General features: G+C 34.2%; 2 protein-coding genes across 2 annotated transcripts; both read left to right on the forward strand.

Moving 5' to 3' along the window:
* Positions 1-34: 34 nt before the first annotated feature.
* On the forward strand, positions 35-8,096 carry LOC144849937 (uncharacterized). The gene is made up of 15 exons (XM_078707069.1): positions 35-227; positions 603-803; positions 950-977; positions 1,082-1,239; positions 1,718-1,745; positions 2,617-2,794; positions 3,029-3,080; positions 3,505-3,648; positions 3,907-4,230; positions 4,324-4,375; positions 4,570-4,818; positions 5,156-5,400; positions 5,836-5,943; positions 6,153-6,352; positions 6,942-8,096. The coding sequence occupies exons 1-15, from the start codon at positions 134-136 to the stop codon at positions 7,278-7,280; spliced, it is 2,400 nt and encodes a 799-aa protein (XP_078563195.1). The 5' UTR covers positions 35-133; the 3' UTR covers positions 7,281-8,096.
* Positions 8,097-9,330: 1,234 nt separating this feature from the next.
* LOC144850754 (uncharacterized) lies at positions 9,331-18,228 on the forward strand. Its single transcript, XM_078708163.1, has 14 exons — positions 9,331-9,465; positions 10,708-11,040; positions 11,477-11,770; positions 12,119-12,264; positions 12,566-12,641; positions 13,119-13,538; positions 13,917-13,953; positions 14,146-14,289; positions 14,513-14,715; positions 14,824-14,889; positions 15,097-15,198; positions 15,571-15,665; positions 15,928-16,044; positions 16,271-18,228. The coding sequence occupies exons 1-14, from the start codon at positions 9,393-9,395 to the stop codon at positions 17,225-17,227; spliced, it is 3,063 nt and encodes a 1,020-aa protein (XP_078564289.1). The 5' UTR covers positions 9,331-9,392; the 3' UTR covers positions 17,228-18,228.
* The last annotated feature ends 187 nt before the right edge of the window (positions 18,229-18,415 follow it).

Below are 18,415 nucleotides of genomic sequence, written 5' to 3' on the forward strand. Positions count from 1 at the left end.
TGTATCGCAATTTCGTACTGTGACAATTTATCTGTAAGCGTTTTGCTGCTTTTTTCCATTATTTGATGAACTACTTGTTTTGAAATTTGTCAAAAACTGTTTGGTAACTAAATGTTACTTGTGACAACACAAAATGGACTACAGTACTGATATCTACTCGCCGGTTCTTCTTGTCTTGATATCCGTGTTCATCATTATCTCTGCATTATTAGTGTGCTCTACAAAAGGTAAGCATGCATACTTAATTATTTATTTGTCGCTCATGAAAAATGTATCGTTAACCTTCGATCTTTGTGAGTTGGTTGAAATATGCGTTAAAATACATTGTACAGTAGTATTTTGTTTTTATAGAAAAATATGTATGCTAGTCTTTTAGTCAGTAGAAACAAAATCAAATAACTTGATACTATTATATAAGTTAAGGTCGCACAGAATTGTTTAAGTCTAATAAGTACGTTTCACCAATGGATATACTGATCACATGTGTACATTAGTAGGCATACTCCGTATTTCTATGTCCCCCCTTTTATCTCAATTCTTCATCTTATTTGTCCCTTCTTGCGCATCATTCACCTTCTGTAAGTCAACTTTTTTATGAGTAGGTTTTTTCAAAGTAAAGAATACGGGCGTCACATTGGTGTTAGAAAGCACAGTTGCTGAGGAGGATTCCAATGCCACCATCAAGTGTACGTTAACACCACCAAACCAGGTATTCTCATACATGCGGTGGTATCGAACCGATGACGACGGCAAGCCCATTGGTGATATATTAGCGGAGATTCCATTCACCGACTCAAATAATGGTAATGTTTTGTTAAAGAAAAATAAAATGTAATATTGTCATGTGTTGACTTTTAGTATAGAAAAGCAAAATGTAATAGGCCTAATAATTGTCCTTTTTAATTGTTAATCCATTCTGTTTAAAGTTTAATTTTTTTTTCCAAAACAGAAATCAATGAAACTAGGGAAAACAGAAGGTAAGAACATTAATGTTAAAAAGAATGTACGATCACATGCATACGATGTTCTATGTTTCAATTAGAATAATATTTACTACAATTTGTTAACATTTTATTTCCAGAACAAATGAGGTAGATTTAGAGAATGCAATCTATGCGAATGATAACAGAATGTCCTACAGGCCTATCGAAGATGAAGCAGCCTATGCGAATGATAACAGAATGTCCTACAGGCCTATCGAAGATGAAGCAGCCTATGCGAATGTTAGTCCTTCAGTCGGTAAGGAGATTATGACATCATTATCATCGTCTCGTCATCAGATAAATCATTCACCTCTATATCCATCATCATAATCATCATCATTATCATCATCATTATCATCAACACCATTATCATAATCATCATCATCATAATCATCATCATCATAATCATCATCATTATCATCATCATTATCATCAACACCATTATCATAATCATCATCATCATAATCATCATCATTATCATCATCACCATTATCATAATCATCATCATTATCATTATCATCATCATCATCGTCATCGTCATCGTCATCGTCATAATCATCGTCATCATCATCATAATATCATCACCATCATTATCATAATAATCATCACCATCATCATCATCATCATTGTATTGTATCAAATCATTATCATCATTCTTGAGTAGGCCCATCATTATCATCTTTGTTATTATCTTAAAATCATAGTACTGTTACTACTGTATATTTATTTTTTAGATGTACCCGTTAAGACACAAGACGCCGAGTAAGTACTTCTCATAGTTGATGTAAAAGTAACATGAAGGCGAGTCGCAAATCCAAATAAAAAACATTAACAGTAACATTCGATAAAAAAAACACAGTAAATCACTTTTAAATTATATTAACTTTGTGTGAATACTCAAACTAAAACATCTTTTTAGGGCTGAGTATCCAAAGGACATTATATTATATACTGTGAATACGTACTACACTCATCAATTCAATAATAAAGGTTATATTTGTTTCTATCTAGTGGGGAATGGACTCCAATTATATTACCTTATATACATTTGTAAACACTTTCTGGTATCTTTGATTCGGTTTCGGCGCGTGTAATATACAAACTGTTATCAAAGTTTTGCTTTCCCATTTGGCGACTTTCAGTTTTGTTATTTTCTTCTGATTTCCGCATTTGTGCATCCTGATTCCTTTGTTTGACTTTTGATAAAACGATTCCTTAAAATGTCAAAGTGTCATTTACTTATTTACAAATTAGTCTCATACTAACTAGAAACCTGACTTATGTAGTGATGATGGTTTATTTGGAATATAAAGCACAATGAATGTATTTTTATTTGTCTGTAATAAAATACTCATGAATACATTTATGTTAGTTCTCTCAACCCTATCAGAAGTAACCTAATTAGACATTAGTATTTACATAGATCATGTTCCTCATCAGGTTCACGTAGGCCTACAAGTTTTAACCGGTTTTAACAGGTTTCGTGCAAGATAAATACAAAATAAAAAAGAGTTGCAAAAAGAGAGTTTATATTTGATAAAAAAATACAGATAAAACGATAACTATATGTCGTATAAGAATGAAACAAAAGTGTCACCTATCACGGTTAATTTGTCTAATTTCTTATTTAAAGTTTGGCGACGAATGACAAAGAAGATCGGATGATGAAAATTAACACGCTGAAGTTCAAACGTGGAGATACCGGCCTGATAATGTGCTCTAATAACACTGCGTCGTCGTCGTCATCAAGTAGCAACGAGCCCGTCTATACCATAGTTAACAAATGTGCTACTGTTGAGAAGAAAGAGAAGGTAACAAAGCCACTCATTGTTGCCCCACTGGTGACCGCTGGTCACCATAAAACCTCATTTTATGCTTTGTATTATTTGTATTTGTTTGTTGAATCCTTCTAACTGCTGGGCGACAGTAGACTATTTCTGTTACTAGCTCCTTTTTAAATTTGCAATGCTTACTATAGGCCTACTCACTTAATTACATACTTAAGCCTACACATTGTACCTAATTATCATCTCTCTCTTTTTAAGCGAAAAGCCCCCGGATATCTGGATTGTACTAAAAATCTGAAGATAAATAAAGGTACATTTTTAAAATGTTGTATATTAAATCAGCCTGTTAAAAATACACAACTGTACCAGTAGACACATCACATGACACGTTATAACTAGTATGTGGTTCGACAAAGATTCGACATTTACCTGCCTAGAATCATTGAAGTCGAGCTCTAATAAAAATGAGAGAAGAAGGGATTTGTTAATTTGTAACACTAGAGTAAGAACTGCATATTACAATCAAACACATGATTTAAGCAGGAAAAAGTGAAATAAAATTCTTCCCTTCGATTTAACCAAAATAACTTCTACACATTCTACACTTCTACTCTTTCCGTCGTAGAAGGGGTGTTCTCTCAGATCACTTGCAAAGGAAATAATAGAAATCATTATTTTAATATTTAGCATAAAGTGTAGTGGAAGGAATACTAATAAATGTATTGTTTTATCAGGAAAGTACAAAGCTTTTATGAACGAAGGATCTGGTGGTCTTAACATTTCTGATGTCAAAATAGAAGATTCGGGGAACTACACATGTTATGTGTTTACGACTGGACTCGTGACGGCTAAGGTGTCTACCACATTTACTGTAGCTCGTAAGTAGTTTGTCGGTAACGGCTAAGGTGTCTACCACATTCACTGTAGCTCGTAAGTAGCTTGTCGGTTGACTACCGTTAAGATTAAAGGTTTACAAATAAGTTTCACGTGACCTGAAACAGTTTAACCCAGTAGGTCCTATAATTTAGCAACTTTTTGTTTGTGTCCAAAATCGTCAAGTGACATCCTAGATGATACACACAAAGTTGACGCAGGCGTGCTAAATGTTTCAATATTTATGTGTTGGTTAATTTCAGCAAAAATTGTGGTGTCAGTTGACGACGTGAACGCGTTTGAAATCAAAGATAGAAGTGTTGATATCATCTGTAAATACACCCCAAAACACGAAACGGTTTCCAACATGAACTGGCACAAGATCACTCCACAGGGCACCAAAGTGTTCCTAGTCTCCAGTAACAAGCCGTGTCGTAGTGACAGATTCTATGCAGTACATTCGACTGGAATAGGACGTCTAAGGATCAGAGATCCTGTTTCTGGTGACGAGGGCTGTTATGAGTGTGAGGTCATCAGAAAGAGTAACGGGACGTCTTCGTTTGGGGATAGTGTACTCACGTTACCAGGTAATCGATTCTGTTAGATACGCGATTATATTTCGTATACTTTGAACTTGATTAATTGAACTTTCGCTAATCAAATTTGTATTTTTTTTAAAGTGAGATTGTTTCCATATCATCGAGAATCATCAGCTAATATGACGTCATACAGGTACGTTATCTCGGTGTTATAGCAGTCAATCAAATAGTAGTTCTCTTACTTTATTTATACTATTTCAAATTAAATTGCATATTTAGCAAGCAGTAGTGAGACAGTTAGTATATTCATCATAAGTGTATTCATATGATGCATAAGTCTATATACAGAATGTTTAAACGTAATGTAATATATTTTTTTGTTCGTAGGCGGCCGGCCCTGATCTCATTTATTCAAGGTGAACGCTACCATATAATAGCATTTTGTGAAAAGCGTCGTAGAACGGCAACCAGCGAAACAAGAAGTATTGTATCGCTGAGGGGGTTAGTGCGTTCACGTACGATAGAATGGGAGAAGCAACACGTGACTGTGTACTCTGAGGAGATCAACCTCCAGTATCTAGAAGAAAACACAGGGGACCTGAAGACGAACCAAACTGGAAGTAAACGTATAACATGGTACAAATGATTTAACAGTTGCTGAGTCATATTCTCTTTTATCTTACACTATTTCCTTCACTTTTGTTCTATTTTTTTTTCGTTAGTTTCTTTCATCATTTCTTCTTTCGCAATCATAATTTTATACTCGATTCGCAACTGTTCTCTCAGGTATAACCTACAGACTACATCATCATGTATATAAATAATTATGATTAATATAATTTACAATTTACTTTAAGCAATGGAAGCAACCAGTATAAAAGTATTATAGGCCTACATACTGTAGTAGTTAATACACAGACGATATAATTATAAGCTATAACAGATCTCTAAATTGATGGTGTTTGTTTTGTAGGCCAGAGAATCCAGTCCCCATCGTGGTCAGTGAACGACTCGGCCATATCGTGGTTCTCTTTAACAAGTTCACGTCGGGGGGTGAGACGAGGTCCCAGCGGGCACCAAATTGGCAGTTATTCTCAGCTCATAGTACAAATGGTGCAAGAACCTGGTCAAAGGTTAAGCAGCATTTCCCATGGAGCAACGATAATGGGAAGAAAGGAAAGAATTTGACACGCCCACCACCGCGCCATTTTGAATTATGTAAGTATGACCAGATACTAAATAAATACGTCTATGCACCAGTAATCGCTCTTATTGGAAAAGTTTGTTAAGTGCGCAGAAGTTCAGCGTTCGTGATGATGAAGTATGGCCAGAATGTGCCACGAATCAACAAAAAAATCAAAAAACAAAAATATTTCTACATATATTTCAATAATTCAACAGAAAGAAAAACGTGTGCTTACAATGTATTGCTAAAAAGTAAGATTCGAGTTCGATTTGGGTGACCTTTTTTCAATGTCATAGTTTGGGACATTGTCTCTTCACAAGGAAACTGGATTTCAGAAAATAAGCAAAATGCCTTCAACTCATTGACACGATCTATGAATCTAAACTAATTTTCATTGAGGAAATTAAAGAGGATTTTCTGTTTCAGTATGGCCTGAATATATTGTCTGTATTTTATTTCCTTATCAGATACTGGCCACGGAATTAAATTATCCACAGGAACATTAATAGTAAATGGATTCGCTTCTAAGTTGGAAAGCTCGGCTCACAGGAGACTGACTCGGACTGAATCAACTAGTAAGACACATTTAGCAATTATAACAAGAAATCCTTGATCCTTTATAAATGCTGGAAAAATATCATTCAATATAGTAGTAACAAAACATGAACATGAGGTGTTAATTAGTCGTGGTAGTTTTACAGGTCTTCATAATACCCAATTACTGAATACGAATATCCAGCTTAAAAACTTAAAAATTTGTTGAGAGAAAGTTGTCCCTTTTCAGACGTATTAACGCCTGTTATTCTAACTGGTGGTAAGGACGGAATGGAATGGCGTCCTATTTGTTCAGGACGCGGAACATTTCCCCAGCCTCTTGAGACAACTGATGAAATTGACGAGTGGGCCGCGTCGTCACTACATCCGGGCAACAAACAATATCAAGATACGAACAACTTTGAAAGCTTTCAAACTCCGGGTAGACAGGTAATAATTACATATAAATCTCTTCACGCCAAATCACCATCATAATATTTAATTATACGTAGATCTTCAGTTTGCAAAAGATCTCTTAGGTCGACCACTAATCTGCATCTGCACTTTTTGTTCCACCCAGCCGCCTTAAGACCTATGGTGATCGAGCTTTTGCAGTTGCGGCTCCTAAACAATCTTCCTGACCCTATTAAAAATGCATCCTCTATCAGTTTAAACCCATCTTTTTTCAATTTCTTTCTGTTTTTTCTCTCAGCGTTTTGGGACAATCTTTTGATTGTATAAGCGCTTTATAAATCGAACAACATTACAATAATAATAATAATAATGAAGACCTTGTATAAATCTTGGTGTTAGATATGATAATGATATTTTTATTTTAAAATGTGTTTTATTAGTCTTCTTGTCTGTAATAGTTACTATGATGTAAAAGGGTCAGAATTCATGCATCTTCCAAACGCAAGGTCCTAGCCATTCTTGATATAATGGTAACATTATGAAGTGAACGTAAATACTATCTTCAAATTGTCTAACCTACGTAGATTTTAGATTGTAATGTTTATTGTAATATTCGTCATTTTAGGCTGGTATGGTGAGCTTCAAGGCATCACTGGAAGACAACACAAACTCACCCTCCTGGGGTATTCGTTCAAGCTCAATGAGAGCGGCATCAAAAGATACAGTATTCTCTGTTCAATTGTCAAAAGATGGATTCAACACGTGGTCTAAAGAAAACCTGATTTTGAAGGATGGTCGGGTCGGTAGTTCTGACCTGGCTTATTTTGAAAGACTTCACCCTGGGTCAGACGAAGTGGTCAGGATGTTCGCTTGTTTGTATGAGAGTGTCACAGAAAAAGACGGAACAGATAGGCTTACTCTTGTGTTCAATACTTTTAAACTTAGCTTACTAATGCGCGACTAACTATGTAATATTCCAACACGTATTAAATCATTACTTCAATTTACAAAACTATGTTATACAAAGAAAATAAGCACACATATCAGTAAAATTATACGTAGGTCTATAATAGGATGTTCCATCATTTACGACAATTTTTAAAAGCTTAAATCATTAAGTAATGACAGTGAATCTAAGAATGAGTACGGCATATCAGCACCTAATTTGGTTGAATTAACTTCTCATTTTAATGTCGGTTAACGGAATTATTTTTTTCACATTTTATATAATATCGGTGAAAAATATCATACCTATACATGTAACATTAAATTTCCGATATGTTTAGGCCTATATATGATGTTTGGCTAAAACACACACAGATAAATAATCTATGCATTGCCGCAACGCAAGCGAGTTGACCAATGACAAGAGTTTTATTGAGTAAGCTGGCAGGAATAACTGTAGGCTATCTGTGTCCCGTTAAGACCGGGACGTCTGTCCATGTTGCAAGCCGTCTAAAACGTCTTCTTGCCGCGGAAGTTAGTTTCAAAAGATGTTTAAATTAAATAATGTATTAATTATTAGGATGACATTTATTTTAATAAACGCCTCAATAAAACATCACTTTGAATAATAATCGCCCCCACCCCCCAAACCCAACTATCAACTAAACGCCCATCCACAATTACACACACAATATTGTATTATATTTATAGTAACACAATGATACTATTTGTAGTAGAATTCATCGCACTGTTATCTACAATTTACCAAGCATTTGACATTTATTTTAATAAACGCCTCCCCAATAAAACATCACTTTGAATAATAATCGCCCCCCCCCCCCAAACATAACCAACTGCCTAATAAACGCCCATCCACATTTATACAAACAATATTGTATTATATATATATTTATAGTAACACACTGATACTATTTGTAGTCGAATTCATCGCACTGTTATCTACAATTTACCAAGCATTTGTTATTCTTTTTTTACCACTTTTCATATATCTATTAGAGGATTTTATTTGATTATAAATGTTACCATATTATTAAAACTAAAAAATTAAACATATCCCTTGAATAAGCACCTCCCTCAAATGAACTCCACCTCCCCACCTCAGCCCTATAAGGGCCCTACCAAACATTACACATAGGCCTACTTTAAAATGTTATTAATCATCTAAGACACTGTGAAACAGAGTAGGTTTAGTTTTACGAATGTCAAGAATTTTCAATAATTTTCATTATCGTTCCGAGAACCATCGTCTACACTTTCCTAGAGGGGGAGCGAGCGAAGCGAGCTCACCCTCTAGTATTATGTAAGCTACAGTGAAATAATAAAGTTCGTTTTTAGCGCTTCGATTCAAGCTTGTAATTTGAAACAATGTTTAGTTTGTTATTTATTTAATAACAACATGCGAGTCCATGTTTGCGTCTCGGCTGGGTGTGGATTCCTCATTGTTATTGTAGCCATGCATTCCTGCATTTAATATATTTTTAATTCAATATAAGGTACAATATTATTTTTTTATAGAAACAAAAATTAAAGTAGTTTTACGTTATATATTACAAATACTTTTGATATTATTGAAAAATAATAAATTTTGAGGTAAATCCTTTATATTACTGTTATTTTCGTTTACCTACCGATGAGCCCCCATATTAATTACATCTTTATGATATCATAGGTCTATAATGTTAGGCCTATATATGAAAGCCCCTTAGGGCCAAACAAAAATAATATTACTTTCAGAATTTGAAATTTCGAATTATTAATTCGTTATTTCAATTTCATTATTGTTTGGCCCTAATGGGTTTTTTTAAACTAATATACACCACAAATAATGCCGAGCATCTTGAAGAGTCATATGCCTAAATGTTTATATATCGAACTTTGGTTGTTAACGAGGAAATAATTAGATAATTATATAAATAGCACCGTAGGCCAATTCATTTTATGAGGATCAGCAAATAAAAGGGTAATTTACAGAAATATAGAGCCTCTCGGTTGGTTGAGCTGCATTTATTGCTTTGAAATTTCCATTTCTATTTATAGCCCTATTCAAAGGAAACCGTTATTATTGATTTAATGGATGCTGTCCTTTGTTTAACATACGCACATTGGAAATATGGCAGTTACAAGACCATGGGTGTGGCTTAGGTTGTGTACATTGATTTTAACAATATTGTTGGAATATAGTGGTAAGATATGTTAGTAGCGAAGGTGTATTTGTATACTGTACTATGCAGAATATTGTGCTTATTCTCTCTCAGGATTCTGAGCAAGCAACATAGTCACGACAATCCCCGTGTCATGTGATGTAGCCTTCGATTTTGTGAATGTGAAAGAACATTTATACATGACGAAAGGAATAAAAAACAATTTGGCGTAAATTTTAGAGACCTGGTAGGCTTCGGTGCGGGAGTCAATCCTTCTTTTCTCCCTCATTAGACTATACTCCCCCGCCCCCTCCCCCACTACCTGTTAAGGTCACCCCTAAAAACAGTAGCGACGTAGCGTACATGTTTGCTACGCTACTCTACTGCCTTAATATATCATTCACTACGTATTCCATGTTTGTCTTGCCACTACGACATAATTTAGTAGACATATGCATATGAGGATTTTAATACAACACTTTACTTTAGCCCGTGGAAAATTGTATATTGATGGAAAGCCATAATTATAGCCTAAATACCCTTGCCCCTTGGTGATTTAGATTAAGACTTTGGACTTTTTACAGAAAAACCCGTACATACGCTATCGTAACGTAAACACACTTTAATTGTTGGGTATTCCAATTGTTATGCAAATTGTGACCGATTATTACTTGTATGCATGATTGATTCATTAAATGAATCAATCATGCATAAAAAATCATACAAATATCTAATAAAAACGGTTAGGGTGCACGAAGGTGTTTTTACAGAAAAGTATTTTTCCATTTTACGTCTGTTTTTATATCCAATCAAATGAGTTACTCCATACCTACTTGAATAGCAAAAGCAAACGTTATTAAATTTAATAATTCAGGGATCAGCTTAAAATATCACGTTTATTTCATGTTTACGATTATGCAATTGAACATGCATTCCACGAAGGTAGGCCAACGTAAGATTCTCACTTACTTTGTTAATAGGCATAATAACCCTACAATTCTCTACTCCTGGAATGTTTTTAAAGATAAAGGAGACCACCTGTAGACAAATAGAGAAGATAATTTTTAGTATCCCTAACCCAAGCCACAAATAAAAGCCGACAGGAGAACCCTGCTCTATATTATTGTGCATCTATACAAACTAGAAAATGTTTGTCCAAATGCACGTCACCGACTGAATCAGGAACACAATTGACCAGTGGCTTGACTAATTTCAGTCAGTAGGTCATCGTTAAACCCATCCATCTAGTTTGTTGTATATCTGAAAAGTCTTGTTCTTTTTCAGTGGGTCAAAGTATTACCAAACTCACTGCAGAATCACAAGTTGCAATCGAAGGACAGGAGTCCACTACATTGCCATGTTACTACATTCCAACGGACGCCGTGATTGGCAAATTCTACTGGAAGAAAAACGAGACGGTTATTGCAAGAAAGGGCGATTCAGATGCGTCTAGATACTCGTTGACTGATCCAAAGCAGGTTGACACTGCAGGATATGTTAGCTTGACTATCAATGCTGTTAGCAGGCGGGACGCAGACTCGTACACGTGTGGAGTAAATGACGAGTCTACTGGAGCTACTATACTCTTCCAGAAGCTATGTGATTTAACTGTATATTGTAAGTGTATTGTCATATATCCATGAGCACCACAAGCACATAACCACGTCCCGTCTTCTGACCACGAAACTGTTATTGTAAATAGTGTACGTTATGAACTCCAATGACGATAAGTTCCAACATAATGTGCACACCACGTTTATTTTTCCTCAAATGGCTATACACATTTTGTAGGCCCTAGTGGTTGGGTGTCTAGAAAACTGAGATCAGAGATCTGAGTTTTCTAGATCTAGAAAACGCAATGCTCTTCTTGTGTTTCGGCTGTAGGTGAACAGAACGCAAATAGAGTTATAAGTAAGAATGTCTGCCTGAGCTGTGCAATCTGCTTTAATCCACCCACCGTCTCATTGGAATTAAGTTTTAGTAACTTAGTTTGTAACCAATTAAATGATATTTATCCGCAGTAACCTAATGATTATGCTTATTTGATTAACAGACTTGGATACACCGACATTGTTGGCCCTAGGTGACTTGGAAGCCGTAAGAGGAAGCAAGGTTTCAATGTCTTGCAACTCGAAAGATGCTTATCCAAAACAAATCACAAGGACGTGGTTCTATGGAAATAAGATTTTGAAAGAGATCCCTGGAAAAATCAACTTTAAAAATGATATATTGGAAATTGAAACGTTTGATGAAAGTAATAAAGGAAACTATAGCTGTAAAGTGGAAAACGAATCTGAACTTGGCAAAAATGAAAAAACAAGTAACTCAATTACATATAGGCTTAAAGGTAAATATATGATTTATACAGTCCGGGCGAGGAAAGGTTCGGCTTGGCTGGCGCGTCCCTGGTTACCGGTGGGTGGCAACCAATGCACTTGTGGCGCAAAGGCCTAGCTGATCAAGATTTTGAAAAGAATGGTTAAACTATTTAGCAAGCTATCGTGCTTATAAACTTATTCTCATTTGAGGCTTAGGTGATATAGTTAAAAGAGTCGTGAATTAAGGTCAGGATTGAACACGGGGCTTGGGATTGGAAGGGAAGTGCGTTAACCACCAAGCTACAGCTCCACTATATTAAGTATAAGCACTGTAATAAAATATCAGAACTGATGCATTACACGATTTATGTTTACAGATGAGATAACAGCTCCTCCATCGACTAGTAGCAGTGGGGCAATTATAGCAACTGTTGTTATTTTAGCAATTGTCATTATCGTAATTCTGGGTGTTGTGTATGTTATATACTCGATGAAGAAGGAAAAACGTGACATTTATACTACTGTGAGTATGCAACCAAACAAGGTAAAAAAGGGACAACAATTAAAATAGGTTGTTTGTTTAAAACTATAAATTGTATTACATTCCATTTAGGCCTAACCACAATTTTATTCTTGAAATAGTATTTGTTACTCTATGTGTATTATAAAAAGTCAATGGAACCAGCACAACCGGGACACGCAATGATGTGGCATAACATTATATGTATATAATTAATATGTACGATTGTTAGGATTTATAATTATAATTGATAATAATAGAGGGGCTTGATCTTAGAATCATGATTATCATTATTTATTTTTAGATTGAGACCATAACAAACAACAAGGAAAGACATAAACTCATCCAACATCTTACAGATACACCAGGAGATTTTAAAGGTATCACTTTTTAAAGATATAATTAAGTGACAATGTGGAATGCCTGCGTTTTCGGATGTATCTTATGTGCAACTCGCCAATTACAGGATGGATAAACTAGTCTCATTTGAGGCTTAGGGAGTACAGTTGAAAGAGTCGTGAGTTACAACCCACTAGGTCAGGATTGCGTTAACCAAACCCCTCCCGCAACACCTCCCACCCCACTACAACTCCACTCCATTATTATTATGTAAAAAAAAAAATCACTGTAGCCTACAGTACTATATTTTTTTTATATTATGGTTATTATGACTAATTATGATTTGTTGAATAAAGTTCCTAAGAAACATAAATTCAGGGAAGATTACTCAAAATGTACATTATATGATTATGTATGCGCACGTACGTCATTATATTTATTCTGAGCCAGTGATGATATGTGCACGTTATTAAAATGCATTCATTATATAAACTGATATCAAACACTTTTTTTGTAAGAGAAATATGATATTCAACCAGTGAAAGTCAACAAAAAACTAGTGAAAGATGAACCAATACAATTTAAAAGTGGTGAGATTATAGTACCAAGAGGATCTCACGTAGAAGTGCCATTTGAGTTAACTTACACAGACCAACTATTGGATATCATAAACACTAGTGGGTACAAAGAACCGTACTTTGACTCTATATTCAAACCAAATAAGAAGGATATGGATCTGAACTGCAAGTCTAAAATAAGTAAAGATGTGAAAATTAAGGAAGTTGTGGTAGGATCCTTGAAGTCCTCTTCTGTGACTAATGATGATGATGAAGGGCGTTTTGGATGCTTTCTAGATGTGAAACAAGAATTAAAACTGTCTGGTGCTCAACCAACAACACGATTTAGATTTGGTGGTGAATTAAGCATTCGACTCACAAGTAAGTACGAAAAGTCAATTACATTACGAATTACATCTAATAATTATAATTTTGAGAATACCATATGTCAGGAGAGAAGAGTGAAGTAATATGTTTATTAGCTTTGTTATAGAAAACTTAACTTCAACATGTTTATCAGTCTGTTTGCATATTTCGTGCACAAAAATTTAAAAATTATTACAATTCTTCTCAAACCCTTTATTTAAATAAAAGACAAATAAACAGTTTTAGTCAATCTTCAAAATATCAACTGCTTTTTGGAATGTTAATAGATGAGAAGGTTACTTATTCAGGGAAAAATCCTAAATATTAAAGTTCATTATGATAATGATATACTTATTATAATATTAATATACTAATATTTGATTCTTTGTTTAGATGCAATTCATAGAAATACAAACGGAAGGTTGTTTAGGTAGGGTTGTTTGCTCTATAAAATTAAAAATAACGATAAACAGTAACTATATTGGGTAAACATACACTACCAAATATTGAAAAATGGGTATTAAAAATATTCGAGAAATAAATAAATTAACAATTGTATCGATCATTTAGTAAACAAGATCATTTTTAAAGATCTTATATATTGCATATCATTATTTTATAGTGCTGGTGGAGTAGTTCTTAACAACAGAGCCTTTTTACTTTTGAATGACAATAAGAAGTACATAATGTGTAGAGGAATCCCTGACACGACGCAAGCATCTCCTATTGTATGGGATGAAGACGCTAGTGTGTTAATTCAAACAGAGTAAGATGTTCATTATTAATTATTTGACACCAACAATGCCGATATAGAAGATATGGCGTTGTATGTTGTCAAAGTCTTTGCTCTTGCCGGTTCCATAAACAACAGTTTACATTTTACCAAAGGCTGAATTGGATGTGGGAAACAACCAGTCAAATATACAGTTCATACTTTCATGTTGAAGATTGTATATCAAAATCTAACATCGTAGTATCTTTGTTTTCAGAAGGGAATTCCAATTACTGAGCTACGCTGCGTTACCCGGTATCCGTTCTCCGTATATTCTTGTCGGAGTTATTAATGTATCCGAAAATAAAATTAAACGGAGATTGGTTACAGTTTTGCCAAATAGAAATCCATCGTTCATAATAATGGATGAAATTATAAAAACATTGGAGTTAAGTGGTTCCGTTGAAGATTTAAAATTTGGTAAGTTAAACTATGGTACGCACTGTCGATATGGAAACCAAATAATGAGGCCTACATTATTATAGGCTTATTATACTATCATTCATTCTAAAAAATCTATTATTGTAGATCATCTAAGCGGTAGAAAATTATCATCTGGACGGCTGGTTGTTGGTGGTTATGTAAAACGAAAAGGTAAAATGATTAGGAATATGTTTGTTTTAGTGTTGATGGACGTCATAACGACAAACAGATTCTTTGTTTGTACACACACAAACTTAAGGACGTTGTAAGGGTTTGGGTTAGGTATTCATGTGCTGTGCCATGTACATTACTGGATTGTTGATGCCGTATTAAGTATCCTCTATATTTAGTTATTAATGATATTTTATCGTTTTACAGCTAAAACAGGGGTAAATGATAGACCTAGTATGAACGAACCAAGAGTCAAGTATCTACAATTATCTTCTCGAAAGCAAACCGATGTCGAAAATCAGTCTTTCAGTAAGAATTTTGATTTATATATACAGTACAATTATTATATGCCTATATGCTTAAGGTTGGAAAGATTTGATGTGTCTCATAAGTTAGTACAAGACATTTTCAACACAATAGAGGTTTAATAAATGTGAATTTAGAATCAGAGTCGACCCTAGCCAATATACCTCCTGTCCGAACTAATGTCCACTATTAGTGACAAGCAGCCCTAGTCACCGCGATGGTCAATTATTCGTTTATCAGCGTACACCTACACAGGCTTGTGTTTAGTCCTCAATCTTAAGTAAAAAGTAAGTAGGCTTATATCTAAAGAGTCTAATATCTAAGAGTAATATATATGAATAATGCAGTGCTTAAGGCTTTATTTATAATATGTAGGTTATCAGCCTTTCATAATGTGGACAGATAATGAAATTGATTGGAATATAGTATACTTGAAGATGGAAGACGCTGAAGATAATATGCGAATTCAGGTTTGTATTTTTGTATGTTCCCATACCAGTATCCACTACAACCTACCAGTAGAGTACAGTAGTAGATTCTTAAAAAGGGTTTCTCTAAATATAGTTGTATTATAGCAGTCATCACTAGTTTCAAGACTCAAAACATGGTCTGTTTCAAAGCGACTATTATCAGTAAACAACAGTTTTGATTAAGAAAAAAATCATATCAACTGTTTTTAAACTATGTTATTTCAGTTGACATTTTTCACTATGAAATTGTCTTTTTCCTCAGTTAATCGAAACAGACAATGGTAAAGTACGTACGATAGTTTCATTGTTACAATCCAGTATGGTTTTGTACGAAGGGGTCAGTGAAGATAATTGTACAACGTTTACAAAAGCAGAGGAGGTATGTTGTTTTAATCAGATGAAGGTTGATTATTGATGTGGGATTTACTAGTCAGTAGGCCAAGCATACAAATAATTTCTTCCTTACCGACTCAGATACTGTGTATTCGTATTAAGAAACCGCACATTAACACCGTTTTATTATTATTAGTTATTAAAATTATTTTAAATTATACTAATGAAATGTTTAGTCTTGATGTGACTAATATACATACATTTTTCTGCAGAAATCAGCTACGTATATGCCCGTAGTCAGCGTTGCGCTTTCTTCAGATGGAATGTTTGTCTATGCTCCAACTTTAAGCAAAACTGACGAAGATTCTAATCAAAAACATGCAGCAGCATCGGCAACAAAACCATTGGTTACTGACAGAAAACAAGGTGTATTTTCAGGTTTAAAAAACACCGTCGGAAAGCTATTTTCGCTTTCCGAGAGCGTCACAAATCAAGGACCGCAAAATGAAAATGAGGACTTGGGAGGAATAGAAGATGATAATCCAAATGCTGACGTGCCAAAAGCGGGTACAAGACAAGGGAATGAAGAAGAAGTACAAGGAACAAGTCAACAAGAGCCTGATGAGTCAACACCATGTGTACATGAAGAAGATGAAGAAAAGGTTAAGAAACGGGGTTTTAAGAAGATATTTAAAAGGGGAAAATCAAAAGAGAAAACTAAAAAAGAGAATAAATTATTAGAAATAGAATTACCTCTAAACCAGGAAGGAGTAAAATTAGATCAAAATGTAAAAACTAGAGAAGAAGAAAAGAAGAGGCATGGTACAACTGCGAAACAATCGAAAAAGGAAAAATCGAAAGAGAAAACTAAAAGAAAGAGTAAAGCATTTGAGGAAGAATTACCTTTAAATCAGGAAAATGTGAAATCAAATAAATTTGAAGGTTTGTGGCATTTTTTAGAAGACACAACTGACAATAAAGTTATTCGTTTAAAGCCGATACATCTCAGAAGTGGAGACAATTACAACTCTATTGACATTTTACAAAACAGAAGTAAAGTTAAATGTGAACAAATTGTTCCTTTTGTAAATAATGGCGAATCATGGTTTTTGATGATTTACACAACACATTTTGAAGAAGATGAAGATAAAAAAGATCGTGGTCATTGCATCAGATACCACGTGTTCTCACTAGATGTATTGAAAGTAGGCCTAGTATTGAATAACTAAATACCATAGGCCTATTTAACCCTTTTTATTTTAAATTTTCACTAATAGTATACATCGTACGGTTTTATTTTATTATCGTAAGAGAGAGAGAGAGACAATAAATAATAATTTTGCCTCGTTAATGCGCGCCCAAACTTTGAGGGTGCTTTATTATAGTTGTAAAGAAGTGACATTTTTATAAACAGTGAACGTATGATTCGTTATTGTCATCGTCATCATGTATTCCTTTGTACTCTTTGAAATGTAAGGTTTAAGTAATTTGTGTAAATAGTGAGGCCTAAATTATGATAATTATAATACTACAATAATGGTACGGTTCAATACATTATTGAGAATTCATATCATTCAGCGTTACCCCTAAAATGAAGAAGAGTTTGAAAAAAATATACACAAAAATTACATCACAATCAAAATACATATATACATAATTAAAGACTCCACCCTGTCTCCTTTTGTTGCATTTTTCTGGCTGTTTTACTTTATCGTTTTGATTAATTACCTTTTCGCGCTTTTTTTTTCTTGTATCTCCATTGAGATCCAGCCACTGATACCCACAGCATTGTCATTTGCCTTTGGATTTATAAATAATTAAATACATTTTTTAATAATAACAATCTTTAGGCATACTATTGTACAACCATCCGCTTCTTTAGATTACGTAATATTATGTAGGTAAGTTTGATCATCATCATTCCTGATTCGTCGAATCATAACTTCCCTCTCGTTATTTATAGGTAAGTTGTGGAGAAATCCTCCCCTTTAACCATAATTATTTTTAAAATATTGGTCGCACCTTTTGAATGTAAAATGTGAACCTCCGGATTTAAGGTAGGATAGTGAAGTGCACATAGATGTGTAAGCATGTACCGTACTATTATTTATATATTGATATGATCGGATTAAACAAACATTAGCATATTGGTATAAAACGCAAACAGAGACCCAATTTTACACCTGTTATTCGTTAAATGTAAAATTAAAATGTAACTACATGGTACTGAGTACTAGGCCGACGTGTTTTCTTTTGTTTATTGATCTTATGCGGGCCAAGAGCAATGATCGTTTTAGAATGGCGCTTTAAAAATGGAACGATTGATTGATTTATTGAATGATTGATTGATTGAATGAATGACAATGAATAATTTTTTGAAGGAAAGTACTTGTAAAAAGCCGGTATATAATATAGTT

Source organism: Antedon bifida, chromosome 8, assembly GCF_963402885.1.
Source record: "Antedon bifida chromosome 8, ecAntBifi1.1, whole genome shotgun sequence".
NCBI classification, from domain to species: domain Eukaryota; kingdom Metazoa; phylum Echinodermata; class Crinoidea; order Comatulida; family Antedonidae; genus Antedon; species Antedon bifida.